The sequence below is a fragment of the Elephas maximus genome, chromosome 4 (assembly GCF_024166365.1).
Source record: "Elephas maximus indicus isolate mEleMax1 chromosome 4, mEleMax1 primary haplotype, whole genome shotgun sequence".
In the NCBI taxonomy this organism is placed as follows: Eukaryota; Metazoa; Chordata; class Mammalia; order Proboscidea; family Elephantidae; genus Elephas; species Elephas maximus.
Genome location: NC_064822.1, coordinates 80,233,319 through 80,260,743, shown reverse-complemented (window position 1 = coordinate 80,260,743; position 27,425 = coordinate 80,233,319). Strand labels below are relative to the sequence as shown.

General features: G+C 38.0%; 1 protein-coding gene across 1 annotated transcript; it reads left to right on the top strand.

The window, feature by feature from the left end:
• Nucleotides 1-424: 424 nt before the first annotated feature.
• Nucleotides 425-24,025, top strand: LDHB (lactate dehydrogenase B). The gene is made up of 8 exons (XM_049882605.1): nt 425-532; nt 3,578-3,709; nt 11,204-11,321; nt 13,492-13,665; nt 15,385-15,558; nt 20,104-20,221; nt 22,020-22,143; nt 23,672-24,025. The coding sequence occupies exons 2-8, from the start codon at nt 3,584-3,586 to the stop codon at nt 23,837-23,839; spliced, it is 1,002 nt and encodes a 333-aa protein (XP_049738562.1). The 5' UTR covers nt 425-532; nt 3,578-3,583; the 3' UTR covers nt 23,840-24,025.
• The last annotated feature ends 3,400 nt before the right edge of the window (nt 24,026-27,425 follow it).

The following is a 27,425-nucleotide window of genomic DNA, read 5'->3' as shown; positions in this document are numbered from 1 at the left end:
TTGTATTAAAAAAAAAAAAGTTCAGAAGCACCAGTATAACTAGTATTATTGCAGGGAAACATCATCAGCATCTTAGCTAGAAGAGTGGTTCTCTGAAGTTAAACTGGGATGCAAAATAGAAATTTATTTCTTTTGAACTAAATCTATCTGAATAAGAGCGTGAAAGTCCAGAAGACATGGGGATGGGCCACTTTAGAGTTGGGGGATGGGCCTCCGCGTTGAGGGGCCTGTAAACTGGGAGACTGGCTGAGTAGGGAGGCCGCTTTAGCCACCAGAAGGTGACCTCCGTGTTTGGGGAGCGGGGAGGGCGCCTGCACACTGGAGCCCACGTCCTTGAAGGGGATTGAACGAGCCGAGGGGAGGGGTAGGCGGTGCTCGGGTTCCCAATCACAATAGAGAAACCTAAGAGGCTACGGAGAGTGGGGCCCCGCCTCCTCCTCCCTCTTTGCCGATCCTGCGCCCCGGAGTCGGACGCAGCGGACATTGTCTTCGGCCGCCTGTTACTGCCGTCTTGAACACTTTCTCTCTTCTGGTAGGTTTCCCACTCAGAACCCTGAATCCTGGGCCACAGACGAAAGGGATGGGACATGCAGGGGAGTCCTTGTGGGGCAAGGCTGGGGAAGGACCTAGAAGGGCATCCGTCCTCTCCTTCCACTCAGGGCCTTTTAGCCTTGAGCATCCGGACTCGGGTCCTGACTCAGCCGTTCTGTGTGAGGCGGCTGCCCGGCGTCCTGGGCAAAGGAGCAGAAGGTGGAGCGCAGGGACTGCGGCGAGCGCCAGGTTTGTCCCCATCTCAGCAGGGCTCGCCTCCGGTTTGCGCTTTCTCAGAACTTGTTGCATTTGCAGCTAAACCCGGGCCCTAGGTGTCCTTGACGATTCATGGCGGCCACTTCCGCCCCCCCACCCCCCCCCCCAGTACCTCGTGGTCGGAGCCCGGGCACGTGCCCGAAGAGCTATTGAAGAGAGAGGGAACGAGGTGGCATGGGAAGGCCGGCTGATCTGAGCGTGGTTATTGGGATTTACTACCTCAGAAATGGGGAAATGCCCTCAGCGATTGTGGGATAAGGGTAAAGCATCCGATGATGTATGTGCTGGGTTGGCCATGTACCCAGGCTGCAGGCGCAGCCCTTCCCGGAGCTATTGGCGGCTCCTCTCTGGCCTCTTTTCTGGATGCCGCCTGTAGTTTGTTTACTTCGCCAGCTTCGGGTAAAGAAGGCTTAGACTTTCCCCTAGAGATCTTCTCCGAGGAGATCTATGATTGCTGCCTCCTCTTGTGACCTGCTGCCTGCACCAGGCGAAAGAGGTGGCTGTGGGCTGCGAACCTCGCAAGCTGTAATTAGGGCCCGGAGAGAGGGGGAAGGGGAAAGCTAGTACTTGCCTGGTGGAGGAATTAGATGGCAAAACATGGGTTTTTTAAATATTAGACTTGAGAGATGTTCCGCAAAGAGGATCCTTATTTCTGAGTTGAAGGCGCTGGTTAATTTCTGATGGTTTATAGCTACAGGGATGGAGGGGGGATGTAAAGGTCCAAGATTCTGTTTTTACGCTGCTTGTTTGTCATTCTTTTTCCTTACAGCCACCACCCTAGACTTGGCACAGGCCTGCATCTAGTGCAATATCTTTTCTTCTAATTTCTTATAACTCATAATAAAGAAAACACCTTTCTCCAGAAAACTCTGAAAGAAAACTGGTACTAACTAGAGCCTCTAAAAATGTAGTTTCTAAAAATGCCAAAAAATTAATTTGCAAGGTCTGTCTGAACAATGAGTCTGTATTTACATAGCAACGATTTCTGGATTTTTGTTTTCCACTGCTTACTGGGTCCCTTATTTACCTAGAGTGTCTTAAGCAAGCCAACTAAACTTAAATGGAAAGAAACCATGCATTTGTATCTCTTCAGTAAGGGAACATGCACCAGTCTTTCCTCTGATTCTGCTCAAAACCCAGGGACATATGTGAATTTCATTGCAAGGTCATTTATTTGTGGAGACAGTTACACAACATTGTGTATTTCTTTTCTCTTTAGCATCCACAAAGAAAACCGTAAATGTGTTCTCTAAAGGCAAAATAATTTGTTACTTTACTCTCAATTTAGTCCCTACAGATTGAGAGGAAAAATTTGGGGGAAAAAAATAGCTATTGAACAAAAGTTGTTAGACAATTGTCTCCAAAGTCAAGTGTTTTATTCCAACTCAGAGCCTTAGTAACGCTTACTTAACATATACAAGTTACTAAGCTAGGTTTTATTACTTAGCCTATTGCAGGTTAGAAGCAAAAAACAAGACTGGGAAGCAGGGGCACTGTTTGAAACAGGTAAAGTAGTCTAAAACAAAACCCACTGCTGCTGAGTTGATTCCAACTCATAGCAACCCTATAGCACAGAATAAAACTGCCCCATACGGTTTCCAGGGAGCACGTGGTGGATTCGAACTGCCAACCTTTTGGTTAGCAGCTGTAGCTCTTAACCACGTGGCCTTAGAAGTAACAATTATAGTCTAGCACCAGAAGTAAAAAGCAAACTAAAAAATAGATATTAAAATGGATTAGATTTATAGCAGTGATTCTTAGTTATCAAGAAAAGACTTATTTATGACCTGTACTCTCTCTCTGTTTAAGAAGATAAGGCAGCACGTTGAAATGGAATTGATAAGTGAAGTTCAATACCTTTGCCATTTGTTTTAGTTACCCATAAAATGCACATGATTATCTCATAGCACAGATAGATTGGCATTACTGTATGGAATGTTTTCTGATTGGTTTGGCTTTAGTTATTTTTTTTAACTAAAGTGTTACTTTTAACGTTTGGAAAGAAGCTGATTCAAAGGCTAACATTCTGCTAATGTGACCCTGTCAAGGGAAAATGTTATGTAAAGTATCTGCCCACCTTCCAATAAGCTTCCAAGGTGTACTAAAAGGAATTCAGAATAATATTTTTGCAGATTGTGCATGAATATTATTCATCATCATTTTATTGTCACTGTGTCCTTATTAATCACAAATTATATATCCAGGCACTGTGACACATTTTAAGTGAGACTGAAAGTAGAAAAACCAGTTAATATGTTCCAAGAGTGGTAATGGCCATTAGTAGTGTTAGTCATAGAAATTATCTTCATAACTGGCCACGATGGTATTAATTCTTTTACACTAGCTTAAATATGGGGTGATGCTGAATGCTAACTTAGTTTACATGGCTATAGTTAAATTCTGTATAGGGGAGCAAAAAAAAAATCAGCTAATTCAAATATAAACATTTATGTATTTTATCCAATAAATGAACAGTCATAAGACAAAGTAGTCACAACTTATTAAATACTAATACGAAATTTTAGGCAGAAGAGAATAACCTGCATTTTAATGGACTTCATGGAGGTTTCTAACCTTGATTAAATCCTCCATTAAATGGGTTACATGACTTCTTTTAAATACACCCAGTGTTCTAGAATACCATTAGGCACATTGTAAACTGTACTTTGGTTCACAAATTGCAACAGTAACATTTTAAGAATAATTCCCGTTCTGGTTTCATTTGTGGGTATACTTACAGTGTTCTGATGTTGTTTTTTTTTTTTTGCAGTGCACAATGGCAACTCTTAAAGAAAAACTGATTGCACCAGTTGCAGAAGAGGCAGCAGTTCCAAACAATAAGATCACTGTCGTGGGTGTTGGACAAGTTGGTATGGCGTGTGCCGTCAGTATTCTGGGAAAGGTATGCTTCGAGAACACCACAGAAGATAGTTTCAGCCTGGGCACACAGTCTCTTTAGGCACTTCAGGATTTTATTGTCCCGTTTAAAGATTTTTTTCTTTGTAATTGGAAGTAAATTGCAGACATCGTGACACTTCACCTTTAAGTACTTGAGTATGTATCGCCTAAGAGGATGACATTCTCAACTATAACCACAGTAGAGTTACTGCGCTCATGGTGCAGTATTAGTATCTAATATAAACCGGTCGCCATCAAGCCGATCCCGAGTCAGAGTAGAACTGTGCTCTACAGGGTTTTCAATGGCTGATTTTTTGGAAGTACATTGCCAGGCCTTTCTTCTGAGGTGCCCATGAGTGCCCTTGAACCTCTAACCTTTTGGTTAGCAGCTAAGATTGTTAACCATTTGCATCACCTGGGGACTCCCATTATCCAACACACAGTACGCATATTTAAAGTTCTCCATTTGTTCCAGTAATGCCCTTTCTAGCTGTTTTCATGCCTGTCTAATATCATATATTTTATATACTTTCTTTGTCTCTTTATTTTTTAGTCAGGGATCATTATTCAGCCGTTTTTTGTTTCTCATGTCACTGACCCTCTTGAGGAGTTCAAGATCATTTTTTTAGAATGTCTCTCAATTTAGGTTTGTCTAATGTTTTGTAATTAGGTTCAGGCTAAACTTTTTGGATGGGATTCAGGTAGGTGATTTCGTACCATTGGTGCATCACATCAGGAGACATACAATGTTGACTTCTCATTATTGGCATTGTTGAATTAAATTTACTGATTAAAGTGATGACTGCAAGATTTCTCCATTGCCTGAAGGTCCCTTTTCTCTCTGTAATTAATAAGTAATATGAAAATGGCTTTTTGAGATTCTGGAAATATTCTGTTATTTGCCTCAAACTTTCGACCAGTAGTTTTATTCTGAAATAATTTCGAACTTAGAGAAAATATACGGGGATAGTGAAAGACTGGCATTAACGTATACCCTTTACCCAGATTTTCCTACATATAGGCCACGCTTTTACATATTCACAGTACAGTTATCCACATCAGGAAGTGGATGACACCATACTATTATCACCTTCCACTTCTCAGGATTATACTTGCCCTCATTTACCTCTATAGACTTTTGATTTGCCTTACGTATACCTCTTAGAGTTGTAACCATAGTTAGTTTTCGTTAGTCCTCAAGGACTTTTGAGGAAAGAAGTCCTTTTCTTGTTTACCTCACTGAATAGCTTCCTTGTTCTTACTGATGGCTGCAGTAAATGTAGGAACCAAAGAAAAAAAGAAAGAGAATAACATGTTGCCCTGCTTTAGTAGAGCACCTCGTCCCTTTGTATCTCAAATAAGAGTTGTCTGAATAATTCCTAGCCAAGCATATTTCTGTTTGCAAAGTTAAATTCTTAAGAAACAAATTCTGAATCTTTACTGAGAAACAGTTATCAGAGAAATCATCTAAAATACGTTTTTCCTATTGCCATCGAGTCAATTCTGACTCATAGCAACCCTATAGGACAGAGTATAACTGCCCCACAGGGTTTCCAAGGAGCGACTGGTGGATTCAAACTGTCGACCTTTTGGTTAGCAGCCACAGCATTTAACCACTACGTCACAAGGGTTTCCTGAAAATATGTAGTGTACACCAAAAAAAAAAAAAAAAAACTTTATTCTTTTGCATTTCTTCTAACTAGTTTTAATTGACTAGGTACCTGAGATTTAGGATACCTTCTTCCCAAATTGCAGGGGATCTAGATAACCGCAGTTTCATGCTCAATGTTCATGCCAGTAAAAATAAAAAGTATTCCAGCTCACATTTTTTCTTTTTTAAATTATTGAGTGCTTACCATGTTCAAAGTATGTTAAATAAAATGCTTTATTTTAAACAACAGCCTCAAGAGATGGGAACTGGGCATATCCTTCATTTCAGGTGAGGTAACTGAGGCTTAATGAGATTAAGAAATGTGCCCACAGTCACACAGCTGGGAGTAGTAGAGTTATATTTTGAACCCAGAACTCTTTAATTATAGTGACTCTGCAATTGTGTTATCATTATTCTATGCTAGTACTTTTTTTTTTTTTAGACAGTAAAAAACATGAGTCTTAATGAAATACTAGCTAGAGATCTTTCTTTCTTCCTGTTTGTCTCCAAATTTGGACACTTCAGACAACTGCATCCAAGCTATCATGATTTTAGAAAGAATCCCTCTGTGGTCCTTTCTATCGTAGTTGTAAAATTCTCTTCAGTAAATAATTTAATTGAGACCGTGTCTGAAGTTAGGTTAATAACGCTTTGGCCAAACTCAAGTGCTTGAGAGAACAGACCCTGCTGCTGACACAATAGGAATCTTCAAACTCAGGTTGTGATTTCTGTTTTGCAATTGAACACCCCCTTCCTTTTATCGCTTAGGAAACAGGGGTACAGTGCCTTAGGAAGTGTGTGAAGAGTATCTAATTCAGAGTATTTTTGCAAGTATGGAAAAAAGGCAAGGCAGAATGACTGTCTTATTAAAAGACTATTTTACTAATTAAAAATTTCTAAATCTCATTTGAATGGCTAAGGATTAAAGTGCTTTAAAAATGTTATTAATATTTGGTAAGGATTGGAAACCCCACCAGTTAAAAAAAAAAAAGAAAAAACAGTTTGCCAAGTCATTTCCAACTCATGGCAACCCCATGTGTGTCAGAGTAGAATTGTGCTCCATAGGGTTTTCAGTGGCTGATTTTTCAGAAGTAGAGTGCCAGGCCTTTTTTCCGAGGTGACTGTGTTGACTCAAACCTCCAACCTTTTGGTTAGCAGCTGAGTGCATTAACTGTTTGCAACATCCAGAGACACAGAAGGACAAATAGCAGTACATACTCTGTGTCAGGTGTTGGCATATTACCTTACTTATTCCTCCCTGAATGTTATAGGGGGAAGGAGTATTATCATCCGTATATCGTTGCTGACAAAAAGAAACTCAGAAGGTTTAGTGATTTAAGATGACACAGATAGCAGTAAGTGCCAGGTATAGACTTTTTAAGCCTATACCTAGTATCCTTTATAGAGGTCAAGCAGTGCTTTTCCCCCAGAAATTGAGGGAGGCTAGGACATCAGAGAGAGAGAGGAGATATATGCTTTATCTAGCCTCTCAAAGGCAATGGAGGCTCCCTCCTGCCCTTATGAAGAAGCCTCAATTCCTCACTGCTCCTTCTCTTGCCCCCCACCTCACCATTGCCTACGTAATAACCATGGTGAACTTTTATCAAATTAGTAGCTCCCCTATGTAAAACTCTTCAGTAGTTTCCCAGTGCACATATACTACACACATACATGAAATCCTGTGCGACCTGACGGATTTTCCCTGCCTGTCTCTCACACGGAGCCACAGAGCACACAACTCCAGGGGGCAGCATTCAAATAAAATAAAATATCAGTGGCACCCTCCCAAGGCAATGTAGAGGTTCCATCTCTAACTTCATCTTTTTTACTCTTTGCCATTTTTCTCCAAAACACCAAACTTGTTTCTGCTTAAAGCCTTTTACTTGCTTTTCCCTTTGCCTAGAATGTTCTTCCCTAGACTTTCATAGGGTTGGTCCTGCCCTATCATTCAGGTCTTTCCACAAATATCACACCTTTTCAGGCAGGCCTTCCAGACTATGAGTTATAAAGTAAACTCCTTTCCCAGTAACTCTCCCATCACTCTATTTTATTGTTTTCTATACTGCTTTCAGAAACCTTGGCAGCTGCTAACCAAAAGGCCAGCAGTTTGAATTCACCAGGCTCTCCTTGGAAACTGTATGAGGCAGTTCTGCTCTGTCCTATAGGGTCCCTTTGAGTCGGAATTGACTCAACGGCAACAGGTTTGGTTTGGTTTTGATAGTGCTTCCCTGAACCCTGGTGGCGTAGTGGTTAAGAAATTGGCTGCTAATCAAATGGTTGGCAGTTCAAATCCACCAGCCGCTCCTTGGAAACCCTGTGGGGGCAGTTCTACTCTGTCCTACAGGGTCGCTATGAGTAGGAACTGACTCAATAGCAGTGGGTTTCATTTGGGTTTGGTATAGTGTTTCCAGAGCCCTGGTGGCACTGTGATTAAGAGCTTGGCTACTAACCAAAAGGTCTTCAGTTCAAATTCACCATCCACTCCTTGGAAACCCTATGGGGCAGGTCTCTTCTCTCCTATAGGGTCACTATGTGTCAGAATCGATTTGACAGCAGTAGAGTTTATAGCGTTTCCACCATCTGACATCATCTTAATGTGTTTACTTGACCCTAGTATATCCCGTGAGAGCACAGGCTTTGGTGAATTTGTTCATTACTGTATTCCTGACTAATAGAATGATGCTTGGCTATTGAATAATAAATATGTACTACATAAATGAATACTTCTACTAATCTAATGAGACGGAATCGACTCAGCAGCACACAACAACTAATCTAATAAACTGCACCTATGTTTTGTAGAATTTGATCATAGCTTTTGCTTTATCATGGCTTCTGCTACCAATTATGACTTCTAGCCCACTACCAATCACAGTCTTTGCATTTTAACAACCAAGAGAAGGGTCTGAATGTTGGCGTCATCATGTTGTCATAGTTGTGCAAAAATTCCATGCCAGGTTGTCATAAACCCTTAGCATCTATGTCTGTCTTTGGACTGAGCGTCTGTACTTGGTTCAGTCAACGTAGCTATGTTCTTGTGGTAAAAACACAGCATAAGAAGTCTCTTAAGAGGAGTGTTGTCATTACAGACATGTCGCAAAGTAGTTTTTGCAGTGGAGGACTGGACATGAAAGTAGGACTTAATTAAGAATTTAGTATTTGTACAAGAATAGACAGGTTAATAAAACAAACTAAAAGCCCAGAAACCAGCCCAAATTGTATTTAATAATAAGGTAGAAGTGGCATTTCAGGGGGGTGGGGGGAATTATTGAGTAAGTGGTGCTTGGCCAGTTAATGAATTCTGCAGACTAAACACTTCAACTTAAAAATGCAGCCAGCAACTATCAAGACATGGGTGGCAGTTATTTATTAGCTAAGAGGAACAGCAGGCAAAATATATGGCTGTATCTGGCCCACACAGGACTTCGAACTAAAAGACACTTTTGTAATACGTTAAACAAGGGTTTATCGGTGATATTTTTGGCTTCTAACTGGCGTTGCTCCTTAATAAAGTTATTGACTTTGCTGTTTCAAACCATTTAAAAATATACTTACAGCTTGAGCAAAATATACATATAGTAAATTCATAATCTATAAAATATGTGAGTACTGAAGGAGACTTATTTAAACCAAGCAGCAAGCATCAGTACTTAGTCACACGTCTTTTGCTTGTGTTCTCTACACTGGAAACTCATCATTAGTGCAGATGCAGCTAAATTCAGCATCCAATTTTTCTTTTTTTAAGTGTTGGATCTCTTCCTTCCTTACCAGCTGAGTATGCGTTTCTCACCCAGTTCTCTACACCCACTGAACCAAAAAGACAGGATCTGAGATCCTGTGACATCCTTTTCCACTTAAGCCCTAAATTGTTTTGCCCTGTTGACTTCAGCACCACACATGTGACATTACTAAAATAAGAATGATATTCCTAGCACTTAGTACCTTGACAGAATGCTATGGTTATTATTAAGTTATACTGTTTTAATTTAGGACTTAAAAAAACACAAATGAGGATTTTATACAATCTTGTCAGAAGCCACAAAGGAATAAAACAGTTTTAAAGACATCAAAACATGTGTTGAAATAAAAATAGATGACATTCTAATGCCAGTTATTTGGCATTAATGGAAATGAGAAAATTTTACTAAATAATATCGAACTCCTGAAGTAGTCCTTTCATAAGTCTGTATACAAGTTAGTTGCTTAGGACCAAGAACACGTTCAGTCAGAGGGAGACTTCAGTCTCAGAGAAGCCCTCGAAAGTAAGCCTGTTGCAGCTGTCTGCCGAAGTCTAGCCAGCCGCTCAGCTTCTTGAGTCAGGGACTGTGTTCACTTGATGTCCTCCTGCAGGGAGCAGGACCTGCTTTAGCTAGCTTGTTGAAGTAGGTCAAGTCTCACCTTTCTCTCTGTTTCTTTCCCTTCTGCTGGCGAGTGTCTTCCTAATGCCCCACATTCTACCTTAGACTACTGCACCTTATCCTTCAAAGTGCTTCCTGAACCCCAATTACCTACTTTTCTTCCCCAGCTGATCATAATACTCTCCTTGGAAGAGAGATTTGTGCTTTAAGTGTGCCCCAATTTTGATACTATAATCTCAACTAGTCTGTTCTGCTGATTATTTCATTAGCAGCCCTAAAAAGATTAAATGTAAAGCTCTGGTTATGAGGGATAACCATTTTGTGAAAGTTATTAAGTGAAGGACTTCTGTAAGATAACTGAATTTCAAAGCTGGAAGGTTGATGAGATGGATCTGTGTTGATAACCCTTTCCCCAATTTTTATAAGAAGAAAAGATCAAGGACTTGTCGAAGTACACGTGATTACTGAAAGGGAGAATCCAGGGTTTTGGTTTTCCCTCCCACTATTCATGTTTTTATTCATGTTCGGAGCCCTGGTAGTGCAGTGATTAAGAACTCAGCTGCTAACGAAAAAGTTGGCAGTCCGAATCCACCAGGCACTCCTTGGAAACCCTATGGGGCACTTCTACTCTGTCCTATACGGTCACTATGAGTCGGAATCAACTTGATGGCAATGGGTTTGGTTTATTCATGTTAGAGATTCAGACAACATAAAAAAATATGATGCTAGATCAAGATTAAATAGTGGATTTATTTGGATAGTGTTTTATTTTTGGTAGGGGACAGAGAATAACACTTGGAATATAAAACAAGAACCCAAAGGTTATACAAATGTTAGAGGCACAAGTCCAGGTTGATCGTGTGTGGAAAATCTGCAGTCTTGGCCCCATTTGTCCGTGAGACTCTCCTGCTCAAGATGAAGACATTTGGGTTGGTTCGGAACCAAGCTGAGGATTCCAAGCTTCAACTAGGGCTTCAATCCCTACTCTAAAGTGAACTCAAACTCTCGGTGATTTAAGCCAAATCTCCTCTCTCAGGCCCTCTGCAAACTGGGGGTGACCTTAAGGATGGACACACTCCCCAAGGTTGTTTCTGGGCCTGGGTGGAGTTTCTTTCTTCAGCCCTCCCCCATTAATGTGAAGACTTGTTCACCATGGGGCTACTGTTAAACCAAGGTGGTTTTATAAGAATTCTTTAAGTCTACATATTCTTAAAGCATAGTTTGTATCCTAATTGAGTCTAGTTGAGTAGCAGAACATGAAATTCTGAAAAAATTGGTGTCTTACATATTAACAGGTCGTTACTGAGGATGTATAGGGTGAAACTGTCAAAAGCGCAGACCGGGCTTCCATGTTAAAACTCTCAAGGCTTTTAGACATTCAGTGCTTAGCCCATTAAAAAGGTTTCTGTAAAACGGATTGTGAGCCAATGGATTGGGAGCAGAGGCATCCTAGCTGGTTTAGTGCTAACACCTGTTTTTGTGTTTACAGTCTCTGGCTGATGAACTTGCCCTTGTGGATGTCTTAGAAGATAAACTGAAAGGAGAAATGATGGATCTGCAACACGGGAGCTTATTTCTTCAGACACCTAAAATCGTAGCAGATAAAGGTAGGTTCATTTTGTGCCCAAAGCAGTTTAATATTAAAGTGATTTATTTAATGATTAAAGAAAAATACATTTGGAATGCATTCTACAGCATAATAGACTTATTTTTTAGTTAGAAAAAATCGAAATTTTGAAATAGGTGTTTCAGTACCTGTTAGCAATAAAGTATTCATGATCTGGTTTAGTACTTTTCTCAAAGACTACAAAATTTCCATATAATTTTAGACTAATTTTTTCAATTTTATAAAAAAAATTATTTTTGTTTCTGTATTTTACTTTTCTAATCTATTAAATTTATGTTTCCTTGAAAATGAGTTTGTTAGCCATAACTGATCATCAATGTATAAGTCATTGAAAGAAAATAACAAATTCTGATTTATACCATTGTTTGGTTTATTGTACCATCTTCTCCCACAGACTGAGTTTCTTTTATTAATTTGTCGTGTCCCACTTTCTTCCTATTTTACTAAAAATGTGAACATAGCAAACTGACAATTTCATACTGGAAATATGCGTAGAAGGTGATCATGCACTCCAAGTTCCACATTGCCACACCAGTTACCTTTAGTTCTAGAACAAATATTTTTCCTAAACTCAAAGTTTGGATATCTTTCTTTCTTTAAAGATTTCTCACCTTTTAATATACTGTTACCTATATTCTAAAACCTCTAACAGGGCATACACAGCCCTTCACAATTTGGACACCACCTTCATTTCCACATACCTCCTCCTCTCCTCCCTCGCTCCCTGATACAAAATTAGTCTTCCTGTCCTGGTGAGTCTAGTATTGGCAGTTTGTTCTATTCTTCTGGGTCTAATTCATCTCCTAGGATAAACTCAGATATCTGCATAACCCCCTCCCCCATATATCTTCCACAATATTTGGTACATAACATTTTAGGATATTGTATCATAATTATTTGTTTACATATATCTGAGCACAGAATGTTTTAGACTCCAAAAAATATGCGTGCAACATAATTTGAGAGCCTTGAAGAAACTAAGTAAGCTCACGTTCTGTCTCTGTTCTGGGTTATCACATTTATGTGGTGGTACTGCTGCCACAGCATGGCTGTGTGTAAAGATATAGCAATGTGGACCTCCAAAATTAAAAAAAAAAATTCTAACAAAAGCACTACTAATAATAGCTGTTATTATGGAATTATTAATATTCCAGGAACTGTGTGAAGCATTTTGCATGTATTATCCCATTTCAGGTCATCTTCACAACCCTATGTGGTATAAAAAAAAAAAAAATGTGGTATAAAAAATATTATTTCGATTTCGTGGTGAAAAACCTGACAAAGTATTAATAACTGTGAGGAGTCACATAGCAATACCCATTTAATTATGTGAATCATCCATGGCCACCGAGTCTAATGGATCACATCAAAGTATCAATAGTAATGTCTGTGTATCTTGAAAAAGGATATGCTTTCTTGAGAAAAAAAAAACAAAACAATGCTCAAAGATGAGTAACCAAAAAAAACAAACCCATTGCCGTTGAGTTGATTCCACCTCATAGTGACCCTATAGTACGGAGTAGAGCTACCCCGTAGAGTTTCCAAGGAATATCTGGTGGATTCGAACTGCTGACATTTTGGTTAGTAGCCATAGCTCTTAACCACTACGCCACCAGGGTTTTCCAAAGGTAAATCAGCTTCTTCAAAATATTAGGTATTGGAAATCTGAAGTTTTAATTTCTAGTCAAGAATATTTTAGTGCCTTCCTTCCCTATCGTAGATTTAATTAACGTTACGAGCCTAAAAGTAACTTAAAATTGCTTTCTTTGTTGGAAGGCTGACTACTGGACCTTTGGAATCCAAATCCATTCTCACTGTGGACTCACTCTTTAGGCTTCATTTCATTACTTGCAAGTCATTGTTCAGTAAAATCAATGGCATTCCATGTTCATAGACCAGAAACATGACTCATGGCCTTGATTTCCTGGGTTCAATCTCTGAGCCAGTTTTATGGGTTGGGCTGTTTTCGTGTAGCCCAACAATAAAAAAAGAAGCCACAGGAGTATTGAACTTCAAAACCTTATAATACAGCAAACATAATCTCCATATAAATTCTAGAAGCTTCTATGTGTTTACACTTCTAGAGTATATCATATGATACGTTCGATGAAGAGTTGTATCTTAAAGCACGTTTTTCTCTTCTTTTCAAGATTACTCTGTGACGGCCAATTCTAAGGTTGTGGTGGTAACAGCAGGAGTTCGTCAGCAGGAGGGGGAGAGCCGTCTCAACCTGGTGCAGAGGAATGTTAATGTCTTCAAATTCATCATTCCCCAGATCGTCAAGTACAGTCCTGACTGCATCATAATTGTGGTTTCCAACCCAGGTATTATTGTAATACCCTAGGGCTCAGTTCTTTTAAGTTCATTTGTGTGTGTGTGTGTATGTGTGTTTTCTAGTATTCACTAACAGAAGAAATTCAAGTGTGTGTGTATGCCTATGTGGTGTGTTTTTTTGTTTTCTTCTGTTTTTTCTAGTGTTCACTGACAAACAATTCACGTGTCTTCTGTGATTAGCCTCAAAAAAGTGGTGTTTGCAAACCAGATGGCATTATCCCAGGCCAAATGTTCAAAAATGTCAGAAGAGTTTTATATAAAGCAATTTCATTGGTTTCTTTCATCTGTGTTTGTTGTAGAATCTGGGATGTATAATGAAGCATTCAAATGTGGCTTCAGTTTGTAGGAAACACCTTAACATATTTGATGTACTGTTTTCTGGAAGTTACATTTGACTGTCCTTAACACTAAAACTCTTCAAAACTGAATGAGATTGAATATGAAAAGCAGAAAGAAAGCCATTCAATCAGCCCTGTTTTAAAAGATAAAAATAGATTATATTGATGGACACTGATTGATTATATGGACATATATTGATTAAAACATTTGGTTAGAAAGAATGCTACCTTTTTTAGCCTAGTCAGTAAAAATTCGCTGTTTCACATTTCCTTTTGCCACCATTCCCTTTGCCACCCAAATTACTGCTTACTGGTGAGTGTGATAGCTATATCGATAAAACAGTAAGACTGATCTCTCTGGTGCTTCATATAGAGAAGCTCTGTGCGTAAGAGCGAAGGAAATCCTTATTAGTTTTTTTAATATTGAGAGTTGGGAGCGAACAAGGACAGAGATTCATTCTTACCCTCTTCAGACCTGGATTGCAAAATCTTATATATAAAACTGCTTCTAAGTTTATGTGTGGCAAAAGAACAGGAATGACAAATAGCTAGCACATGCCAAGTTCTTCCATCGTGTGCCTAAGGCAGTCATCACTAAGCGATTATGAAACTTTCTAGGTATAGCTTCAGTGCTCCTCCAAGTCACTCCCATTGAATTGAAGTTGGCAAGAAAGAGTTGGTAATAATCCAGTCCCAGGTGCCCTTAAACTATCTTAGGCAGTATCCAAGTGTGGAGGTGGAGAGTGCAAGATTAACTCCCATCTCCTTGCCTTCCTTGTCAGCACATTTCTGCTTTTTACAATTCACCGGTAAGTCTTACTTCTGTATGGTCTCGAGCTATGCCACACTCGAGCATAGGCTCTGTCAGAGTGGGCATTTTATTAAATAGTAGAAAATTTAAATACCCCGCATTATACAATAATTTACTAAATAGTATCTCCTGCCCAGGAAGATTTAAAGTAGCTTGCCGTGGTAAGTTAGTAACCAATGGCTTTTGGCTTGTAATGGCAGTCATTGTAATCATGAAATGTTAGAATTGGGAGAAACTTAAATGATGATCCCGTTCAACCCTTCTTCCCATTCTTTCAACTTAAAATGAGTTAATTACTCTTACATATTTGGTGCAAGTAATAATGCAAACACAATATTGTATTTTTCATCTTTTAAAATTTCACTTAATATAAGGCTGAAAAGCTTTATCTCTCTCACCTCTGTTATCACCGATTATGATAAGTTAAAGTATTTACAACTTTCTGGTCACATCTCTTTTGGGTAATGGGGAAATGGGAGAAGAGGAAGCCAGGCACCCACTAACTGACACAGCAGTTGAAGACAGTTGTGATTTACTTACGTTATTTCTGAAATTTTTAGTGGATATCCTGACATATGTTACCTGGAAACTAAGTGGATTGCCCAAGCACCGTGTGATCGGAAGTGGGTGTAACCTGGATTCTGCTAGATTTCGCTATCTTATGGCTGAAAAACTTGGCATTCATCCCAGCAGCTGCCATGGATGGATTTTGGGAGAACATGGCGACTCGAGTGGTAAAAAAATAGAAAATATTTACTGTATACTTCTGGTATTGTTCATGCCATTGTGAATTTTTGTTAGTTTCTTTTTTTAATCTAATTTTTATACACTATCGTATACTTTAGAAAAATTGCAAGAATAGTATAATTAATTCTCGTATCTTTTTCCCATTTGCTTTATCATTTATTCTTTTTCTCTCTCTCTTCCTCTCTTTCTGTATGTATCTAGCTAGCTAGCTATCATTTATCTTTTTCCCTTGAATCCATTTTGAGCATCAATTGCAGTAATCCTGGCCTTTTCTCCATAAACCCTTTAGTGTGTATTTCCTAAGAACAAAGATTTCTTTTCTGTAAAAAGCCAGTTGCTGTTGAATTGATTCCAATTCATGGCAACCCCGTGTGTGTCAAAGTAGAACTGTGCTCCATAGGGTTTTCAGTTGCTGGTTTTTTCAGGAGTAGAGTGCCAGGCCTTTCTTCTGAGGCACCTCTAGGTAAACTTGAACCTTCAGCCTTTCAGCTAGCATCCAAGTGATTTAACTTTTTGCATTAACCAAGAACTCCACTTCTTCAAAATCACAGTACATTTATCAAAATCAGAAAATGTGACATTGATACAGTGTTACCTAATTTATAGTCCATATGCACACATCTACATATGTCCCAGTAATATTGTTTGTAGCCTTTTTTCCCAGGTCAGAATCCAGTCCAAGATCACATATAACACCTAATCATTACGTCTGTTTCATCTCCTTTAGTCTGAAACAATTCTTCAGCTTTTCATGATCTTGACATTTTTTAAGTCCAGTGAATTATTTTGTAGAATAGCCTTTAATTTAGGTTTACTTGATAGTTTTCTCATGATTAGGTTGAGTTTATGTACTTTTGACACAAATACTTTTGGTAGAGAAGAGACGCTGTCATACCAGAAGACACACATGTCAGTTGTCCCATTATTGGTAATATTAGATGTGATTACTCAGTTTTGTGTTTACTAGGTTAATCAGTGTGAAGTTATTATTTTTCCTTTGTAATTAATAATAAGTAATTTGTGAAGGGATACTTTGAGACTGGGTAGATATCTTAATCCTCATTAAACTCATACCTGCTTAGTTTAGTACCCACTGAATCCACTGATTGAGTCAGTTATTACCTTGATAATTGCCAAACATGATATTCTGTTATTCCTTCTATACTTACTAGTTGTATTCTACTGTAAGAAAGAGCTATCCCTTTTCTCCCATTTATTCATTTATTTATAAGGAGCCCTGGTGGCACAGAGATTAAAGTGATCGACTGCTAACCAAAAGGTTGGCGTTTTGAAGCCATCAGCAGCTCTGTGGGAGAAAGATGTGGCAGTCTGCTTCCGTAGAGATTTGCAGCCTTGGAACCCTGTGGGGTCGCTATGGGTCAGAATTGACTTAACAGCAGTGGGAGGTTTTGGGGGGGGTATTCTGTGAGAGAGACATTTTACTTCTGTTCCATTTGTTTATTTATTCATTTATTTATAAAAAAAAAAAATTTATATCATGTTTTATTTTATTCTGTGAATATTCTTTTACTATCGTTATAATACTCAAATTGTCCCAGGTTTGGCCAGGGGTAGGTTCTTCAGGTTGTTTCCTTTTACTTGGGAATGGTACTTAGAAACCAAGATCTGGACAGTAGATCTGCTCTTGATACTGGTGTGTCTTTCCTTGTAGGCACTTTCCTTGAATAGAGCTATTATATCCCTGGTGTTTATTGAAGAAGCAGTGAATTGGTAACAAGAACTTTCGAATAGCCTGTGTCCACTATTCTATATAAATATATTTATTCGATATAAATATAAATCTAGCTTCAAATGAAATCTAATTTTCAATAAACTAATGATCACAGCTATTAATCACTTAAGTAGTAAAAGACCACATAGTAAATCTCTCAAATATTTTCTTTAAGAATTTAAATGAAAGAATAGTTAGACATAAATTAGTCATTGTAAAAAGACCAACAGTAAAATTATATTATACTTCTATTTTATTTTGTAATGCTTTGTTTTGAAACTATTTTTTAAAAAAGTTTATTTTAAATTAATATTTCTCTTTTCATTTAAATTGTTTCTTTTCCAAATAATTATAGCTAAAAGCATTTATGAAGAATTCTGAATCTATTACATGAATATTAGCGTATTTATTAAATCAAAATATATTGAATAGTCTCATGATACTAAGTTGTTACAACATAATATTTCTTTTACTAAATTCTCTCTGTGCTATATGCAGGGGACTATTTTCTCCCTATGAGGTTAAGATGGAAGATTTCCTTTGATTTCGGTGGGAGTTTATAATGTGATTTTAGTAAAGAGTTTAACTCTGTGTTATTAATCTTTGCACTTAAAATTGTTCCATAATTTATTCATACTTTTCCGTATAATGATAATGATTTTTTTTTTTTTTTTTTTTTTTTTTTGATGCTTTTTAAATTTTTTTATCCAAGGGTTCTTCACCCGAGGGCTTGTCTGAACTTTTTTTCTGGTCAAGTTTTAATAATCTTGCTTCTCCTTCTAAGACATACTAACTGTTTTGAGCACATAAAGTTTTTAGTCAGATAGCTCCATTATTTTAGACCCTGTTATGCCCTCTTAGCAAGATGTGCAACTTCACAAGTTTTTAACTGCTTTGGCCCTCCGTTTTCTCATCCATAAAATGAAGATAATTATAGTATCTATTAAAAAAAAAACAAACTCATTGGCATCAAGTCAATTCTGACTCATAGCAACCCTATAGGATAGAGTAGAACTGCCCCATACGGTTTCCAAGGAGCACCTGGTGGATTCAACCTGTCAACCTTTTGGTTAGCAGCCGTAGCTCTTAACCACTGCCTACCGGGTTTCCATAATACCTATATGTTATGTGAAAAGTATTTAGTACGGTGTACTGTACTTTTACTATGTACAGTAACAGTTCAACAGATGTCAGCTACTACAGTTATATAGTGACTAGAACCATAAATCTGGAATCAACAGTACATATTCTCTAGGTCAAGACAGGCATTTTAATGTGGAAAAAGTTTGAGGCAAAAACTGGTGAAGGGACTTGTTGAAGCTCCTCCAACTAGTTAGTGGCATGACTACAACTAGAGTCATGTCTTCTGACTCCTGTCCAATGTCCTGTTTACTCATTACTGTGTCATTTTTTTCCAAGAATTTTTTTTTTTTTTTTTGTATTTCCCTATTGGTCTATATTGTCTACATAAAAGTGAATTAAACCGTTGTCACATAGGTATGCTCATGTAGATTTTATGATTTTCATCAGCTTTCCAAAGGATATCAAAATGCCCAACTTTTCAGAACAATGGGCTTGAAATGGCAGAAGTTGGGGGCTAAAAAAAGGTTTTAATTGGACGTGGATAGCTTTTCTCTTCAAAGTTGACTCTAGCCATACTAGACTTTACACCATGCCTTTGCTCATATTTCCAAAGTCTAGAATGTTCTCCTTCAAAGGTCCCTGAGGAACACAAGCTTATTTTTCAGGGTCCAGTTCAAACGTCTGCTTTTGTAGCCTTTCTGATGCTCTTGTCCCCTAACTTAAGTAGGTCCTTATTTATGGTTTATTTGTACTTTCTCCATACCTTTGTGATAGCTCATATGCCATTTCTTTAGTTCTTTACTTGTCTTTTCTCCCAGTGGATTTTGAACTTATCCAGGGCTCTGAGCATGTGTCATGAGAATTCATTTTGTATGCCTAGATCTTCAATATGTTTTTGGCTGGACAGTGGGCATTAAGGTGAGCCTTGGTGGCGTAGTGGTTAAGAACGACAGCTGCTCACCAAAAGGCCGACAGTTCAAATCTACCAGGTGCTCCTTGGAAACTCTGTGGGGCAGTTCTTCTCTGTCATATAGGGTCACCGTGAGTCAGAATCGACTCGATGGCAATGGGTTTGGTTTTTCGGATTTTTTTAGTGGGTGCTAAAGGAAAGTAGGGTGATTGTTTTGGTTCAGTGAAGCCTCCAATTGGTATATGTAATTACTGATACCAGCTTTGTGCTGCTATGCCTCTGGAGTCATTCTTGGAAGGAAATACTTAGTTTAGTGAAAACCAGAAAAATGCACTGCAATCACATGGGTTTCCTTTGAGAGATAGGCTGAACTGGAAGCATTAGAGGTTCTAGAGATAATTAGACTGTATTTGGGCCTATCTTAGTTTTTTGTTTTTTTGCTCATTCTAAGAGAAATGGGCTCATACTCAGAAAGGTAAGCAGGAGGAAAGATAGAAATTCCTCACATGGAAAGTTTAAGCTAGTCTGGAACTAGAATCCCTTGTGAGTTTCACAAACCTAGACAGACAAAAAGAATTTCATATTCTCTGAAAGTACGACACAACAATTCTATTTTGCATTGAAAGTTAAAAGGTCAGACATGTGGCAATTTGAAGGCAAGTGTCAGCTTTTGGGGGAGCTGTGCCTGAGTCACTGCTCGTTGGAGGAATTCTAGTGGGTATTCAGTAACTCGCATTAGAAAGATCTAAAGAAAGGATTTGTTAAAATTGTGTCAGAAATATCTAATATGTCTGTCTGTCTTTACAGTGGCAGTATGGAGTGGAGTGAATGTGGCAGGGGTTTCTCTCCAGGAACTGAATCCAGAGATGGGGACAGACAATGACAGTGAAAACTGGAAGGAAGTGCACAAATTGGTGGTTGAAAGGTCAGTGGAAGAGAGTTTGATTTAAGATGGTTAATTTCATCTTTATTTAGATAAAATTATGAACAAAATCCATGGCTGCCTGCTCAGATAAACCCTTAATGTACTCAGCATGCAGCTGTTGTAGCAGACAAGACTAACTGGACTGGTCAAACGTGTTGTGACAGTCCCCCTAGGGAAATTCATTCTGATGTAGTGGCAACAGGAGTTGAAACGTGAAATTAACAAGTGAAAATGCCTTCAGATTTCCTCAGATCATAAATAAGGTTGACTTACCTAAGAAATTAAATATAGACAGCTATTAGTCTCGTAATTGCCTTAAATAAAGACTTTCTAATTGATTGCTGAGTGTTTATGCCGTGCTTTTTTTTTTTATTTACCTTTCCACACTCAACTAAAAATATCTTTTTTTTTTTTTTGGAAGCAGCCTCTTTTATCAGCAGCCGTACTCTTTTTCTGTAAATTTCATGCTTATCATAAAATCACATGTCCTTTTAGACTAAAGAAGAGTAAAATCGTGAGCTTGGATTCAAATCATGGTACTGACACTTAATAACCACCATATTTTTACCTAAATAATGCGAGCCTTCTACTTTTGTTTGCCAGCTGCACCCTCTCTCGACAAGGTATTTTCATAATTTTTTTTTACATGTTACTCTAAAAAAATTTAGAATAGCACACTTACAAAAATACCTTGTGGGGGAGGGCAGAGTTGGCAAATAGACCTAGAAGGCTTGTGTTATTTGGGTAAAAATATGGTATATAGTCTGGGAGAAGCCATTGAACCTTTAAGAGGAATCTCAGTTTTCTTTTCTGCAAAGTTATACTATAAAGGAGTGATTGTGAAGATTAAGTAAAATAAACACACACAAACATAACTGTATCATACTTAATTTGGTAAGCACTCAATAAATGCTAGTTATTATTTGCAGAAAATTGTTATAATAAGACTAACTGATGTATCAAACATAGAACCATTTTATTTAGTTCCATTTTAGTGATTTGAATTTTCCACGAATTTGACGTGTGTGTAGAAGAACCTTAAACATTTGACGTTGAAAGGCTTTTAGAATTTCAACTAACATAATCCTTTTATTTTATAAATATGAACAAATATATGGGCTCACCTGGGTGATATAATATGTCCCAGACCATCTAGTCAGTGGTAGATTGCACTCAATCCTGCTTTTTTGATCCTTGGTCCAGAATTAGCTTTGTAGTTAATAGCTCCCTCTCAAGGTACCAATGCCTTTGTGTTTTGAGGAGTATAATTAATGCTGAGAAAATTACCAGGCAAGTTTTTGCCAACACTTTGCTTTTAAGTCAGACATTGTACTTCAGGTTACGATGTTAAGTCCAGCCTCAGCATCAAGGTCAATTTTGTCCCTTGACTGTTAAGATCTTTTCTTCTTTTATTGTTTCTTGTTATCATTAAAGTCTTTGGAAATGTTCATGCTTATGAATCTATGTGACTGGTTGGAAAAAATATACATTTTACCACTGTGACTTTATAAATATTTATTTACAGAATAAGCTATTTAAATTTTTCACTTATATAGTACCTACCACATAGTGCTTATGTTTTAAGCATTTTACATATATATCAACTCATTTAATACTCATAACAAACTTTTAAAGTAGATACCATTGTTTTGTCCAAGATTACACAGTTAGTAAGAGTTAGAGCAGGAGTCAAACCCAGGCACTCTGGTTTCAGTAACTGTTTAGTCTGATTTCAGTTCTCTTTCTTTTATATATATTTATTTATATATATGTATTTACATTTTTTTTTTCTTCTTAGTGCCTATGAAGTCATCAAGCTAAAAGGATACACCAACTGGGCTATTGGATTAAGTGTGGCTGATCTGATTGAATCCATGTTGAAAAATCTATCCAGGATTCATCCAGTATCAACAATGGTGAAGGTAAGATAAACTGATAGAAATATAGTATGATTTCTAGCATTGCATTCCATCAATGGATTTACTCAAAGAAGGACTAGAGGAAAAAGAAGGAAAGTTGGAAAATGAATGTTTTTTGGTGAATAAAACAACAACCATAGCAATTACATTTAAATCTTTTTTTCCATTATTGCATAGCTTAAGTATACTGAAACAACCAGGCATTTGTTAAGTAATGTTTGTAAAGTCTGAATCCACGATTCTTTGTAGTCTCCATCTCAGTGCTCTACACAAACTTTTCCCCTTTTCCAGCAGAAGTCTACGACAAAAGCACAAAACTTGTGGAGGCATCCACTATCTTTTTATAATTCTCCCTTGTAGAATGTGATGAATTAAATATTCATGCTTAATTTTATTCAGCACATTCTCAAAAAATATGATCACTTGAATAAGTATAATAGGCTTTCATTTCAAATTGGTATATTAAAATAATAGATTGCCTTTGATGTTGCACCTGATGCCATAGCAAGTTTAGTTGAATTCAAAAGTCATGAGATAAACACACAGTCAAAATGGTTAAATAGAAATTGTTTATTTTTCAAACAACATAAAGTTGTATTAAAACACTGTTTTAAGATCATTGATTCATTTTTCACAAGTTAATGGTGGGGTGTGAAAATAAGGAAAGAATGCGGTAGATTAAAAGAAACTTAAATATTATTCACAAATGCGAGAGATGCATGTGGAAGTATCTCAGAGGAAAACGACACGTCAGATGTGCGTTTTAAAATACGATGGCAAAATTTTAAAAAGCAAATATGGCAAAAGTTGGATAATTGATGAGTCTTGGGATGTATATATATATGTATATAGAAATGTACTTAATTTTCCTACTTTGTAATTAAAAGTTCTAAAAATTACACTAAAGTAACTCTTGTTTAATACAATTAAATAATTTGATCAATTCTTTTTAGTTAAATTGACCTTGTGAATAAATTACTTTATAAAAGCCAGTAAAGGGTTTTGGAAATTATACTTTTTTTAACAACTCTTAGGTGTTACAAAAATCTTGTTTTTTAATGATCTTTATTACCCAGACTTCATAGGGTGATTACCACCTTAAATCCCCTCCTTTAATAAAGAATTCATATAAATACAAAGAGTAATGATACCTTAATACCAAACTTGGGATTTCATGAAAAGATGTCCGCTGAGAATCACATTTGGATGCGATTTAATGTGAAGACGTCTAAATCACATTTAATAAAAGCCTATCTAAGCAGAGGATGCTGTGTCAAAAAATACAGTAAAGTATTATTTTTTAATAAGTATCCAGGCTCATCATATAGTATATAGGTACAGATTCTGTGTATACAGTTTAAGTCAAAACATAAGTATTGGGAAAATACGGGCCTATGAGTGATGAAAGTTAAAGGATGAGTTTATGTTTATCAAATATCCTACAGTTCTTTCTGTTCAAACATAGGACCTGTGACCATTCCTACCTGTGGTTTCATTTCTAAATCTAAATGGCTTTTTCTGTTTTTGGCAGGGGATGTATGGCATTGAGAATGAAGTCTTCCTGAGCCTTCCCTGTGTCCTGAATGCTCAGGGCTTAACCAGTGTTATCAACCAGAAGCTGAAGGATGACGAGGTCGCTCAACTCAAGAAGAGTGCAGACACTCTGTGGGACATCCAGAAGGACCTAAAAGACCTATGATGCCTGAGCTCTATGCTGTAGAAATTAAAAAAACTAATGTGATTAACATGAGCCTTTAGTTATCCTCCATGTACATGGCTTTCTCTTCTTAAGTATGTGAATTTGGGCCCACAGGATTAAAGCCCATGCTTGGCTTAATGTTTGCAATGTAAGTCCTTGAAAAATAAAATTAACTATGGTAGTGTGCTTCTGTCTCTGAGATGCCTTCTTTAATAATTACTGGTAGGTTTCAGTCAGCCAGCTGTCAAATAATTCTTCCCACACATCATAAATTCACCTAAATTCCAGTATCTACACCTCCCTCCAAAGAGCACAAACATTCTTTGTCAGGACTTGCGGCTTGATTTTTTGTTGTTCTGAAAATATGGTTACCTTTTTGAGGTTACAACTAAAGAAGAAATTAGGGCAATGGATGGTACTTAGAAGGAAGTCCGTCTTAATACTCTAAACGGAAGAATCTCTAAAATAGAGCTTTCGAAAGTTGAAATTAACTTCCATGGAGTTAGTTCTATTTGATAGTGAAGGAAACTGAAAGCTGGGCTGAGTTATCCAGATCCAGGCTACTGGGAGGCAGCATAATATGGGAATTAAGAGTGGAATTTAAAGCGGGCTTCCTTTAACCAAAATGTCCTATTTACATGTAATTTCTAGGGATCCCTTTAAACCAAAAAACCAAACCCACTGCTGTCTAGTCGATTCCCACTCATAGCGACCCTATAGAACAGAGTAGAACTGCCCCATAGAGTTTCCAAGGAGCGCCTGGCGGATTCGAACTGCTGACTTCTTGCTTAGCTGCTATAGCACTTAATCACTATGCCACCAGTGCTAAAAACATAAGCTTTATGTCACATAAAACTGAGTTTCTGTGTTAGCTCTATCTTTGCTTAACTGATCTTGGGCAAGTTACCTAGATGATTCTTTGTTGTGGGAAACTGCCCTGTACATTGTAGTGTGTTTAGCAACATCCCTGGCATCTATCCACTAAATGCCCATGGCTCCTCCTTCTCCCAAAGTTGTGCCAAACAAAAATGTCTCCAGAAATTGCCAAATGTTCCTAGGGTTGGGGGATCAGCCATGGCTGAGAACCACTGCTCTAAGGTAAGTACTCATATCCCTATTTAAAAGACCAGGAAGCAGGCACACCAAGGTCACACAGCCACTAAGTAGTGGAGCTGGGTCTCAACCCAGGCATTGTAGTTTCTTAATCTTGATTTTAAGCACAATATACTGTATATGGAAACCCTGGTGGCGTAGTGGTTAAGTGGTACAGCTGCTATAACCAAAAGGTCGGTTAGGAAAGAGTAGAACTGCCCTGTAGGGTTTCCAAGGAGCAGCTAGTAAATTTGAACTGCCAACCTTTTGGTTAGCAGCTGAGCTCTTAACCACTGTGCCACCAGGGCACAGCTATACAATTTTAAAATTGGTAATTTATAACTTAATCTTTTTTCTTGATAGCAGTTTATCAATTTAAGATGTATGTTCTATGTTTTTGTTATTGTTAGGTGCCGTGAACCCCATGTACAACAGAACAAAATGCTGTCAGGTCCTGCGCCAACTCACAATAATGCTTGAGCCCATTGCTGCAGCCACTGTGTCAATCCATCTCATCGAGGGTCTTCCTCTTTTTCATTTACTCTCTGTTTTACCAAGCACTATGTCCTTCTCCAGGGACTGATTACTCCTGACAATGTGTCCAAAGTATGTGAGATGTAGTTTTGCCGTCTTTGCTTCTAAAGAGGGTTCTGGCTGTATTTCTTCCAAGAAAAGATTTGTTTGTTCTTTTGACAATCCATGGTATATTCAATATTCTTCCCTAACACCATAATTCAAAGGTGTTAATTCTTTTTTGGTCTTCCTTATTCATTGTCCAGCTTTCACATGCACATGAGGCAATTCAAAACACCATGGCTTGGATTAGGTGCAATTTAGTATTCAAGATGACATCTTAGCTTTTTAACACTTTAAAGAGGCCTTTTGCAGCATATTTGCCCAATGCAATATGTTGTTTGATTTCCTGACTGCTGCTTCCATGAGTGTTGACTGTGCATCCAAGTAAAATGAAATCCTTGACAGCTTAAATTTTTTCTCCATTTATCATGATTTTGCTTATTGGTCCAGTTGCGAGGATTTTTGTTTTCTTTATGTTGAGGTGTAATCCATACTGAAGGCTGTGGTGTGATCTTCATCAGTAAGTGCTTCAAGTCCTCTTCACTTTCAGCAAGCAAGGTTGTGTCATCTGCATAACGCAGGTTGTTAATGAATCTTCCTCCAATCCTGATGCCCTGTTCTTCATATATTCCAGCTTTTCAAATTATTTTCTCAGCACACAGATTAAGTATGGTGAAAGGATACAACCCAGACGCACACCTGTCCTGACTTTAAACCACGCAGTATCCCCTTGTTCTGTTTGAACGACTGCCTCTTCATCTATGTACAGGTTTCTCACGAGTACAATTAAGCATTCTGGAATTTCCATTCTTCATAAGTTATTCATAATTTGTTATGATCCACAAAGTCCAATGCCTTTGCATAATCAATAAAACACAGGTAAACATCTTTCTGGTGTTCTCTGCTTTCAGCCAGTATCCATCTGACATCAGCAATGATATCCCTGGTTCCACATCCTCTTCTGAATCTGGCCTGAATTTCTGGCAGTTCCCTACCTATATACTGCTGCAGCCACTTTTCAATGATCTTCAATAAAATTTTATTTGCGTGTGATACTAAAGATATTGTTCAATAATTTCGGCATTTGTTTGGATCACCTTTCTTTGGAATAGGCATAAATATGGATCTCTTCCAGTTGACCGGCCAGGTAGCTGTCGTCCAAATTTCTTGGCATAGTTGAGTGAACACTTCCAGTGCTGCATCCATTTATTGAAACATCACAGTTGGTATTCAGTCAATATTTGACAGCACAGCAAAATGTGTGATTTAAATATGCATTCCTTTTTTATTAGTCATCGTGGAATATCCTGAAGAATGTTGACCAAAATGAAAATGACGTTTCTATTCTACTCAAGTTGCACTAAAGAAACCCATTACCCATTGTCATCGAGTCAATTCCGACTCATAGTGACCCTACAGGACAGGGTAGAACTGCCCCATAGTTTCCAAGGAGCGCCTGGCGGATTTGAACTGCTGAATACTGGGCAAACAGAGAAAATTAGCAACAGTAGCTTTTCTCTTCCAGTTCGCTCTCCTGCCCTCTCCTTTCAAAGCTGGAAGGATGCAGCAAGCAAGGAACACATTCAGAGAGAGCCATAGAAAGCAGATTTCCCCTGGACTAAGCTGGGAGTCCCTGTTAGCCCAACACAACTGTCGGGAATTTATCTGAGAGAAGTTCCGAAAACAAATTAAAACTTTAAGGATGGGCCTTTGGGAATCGTTGCACCAGCTCTTCCGATCTGAAAGATGTTTCAGTTTGTAAGTGAGGAGGTTAATCCTGTTTTTAGTTGCCATTGGGTGGATTCCGACTCATGGTGACCCCATGTGTGCAGAGTAGAACTGCTCCATAAGATTTTCAAAGCGTTGGCCTTTCTGAAGCAGATCACTAGGCCTATCTTCCAAGGCATCTCTGGGTGGA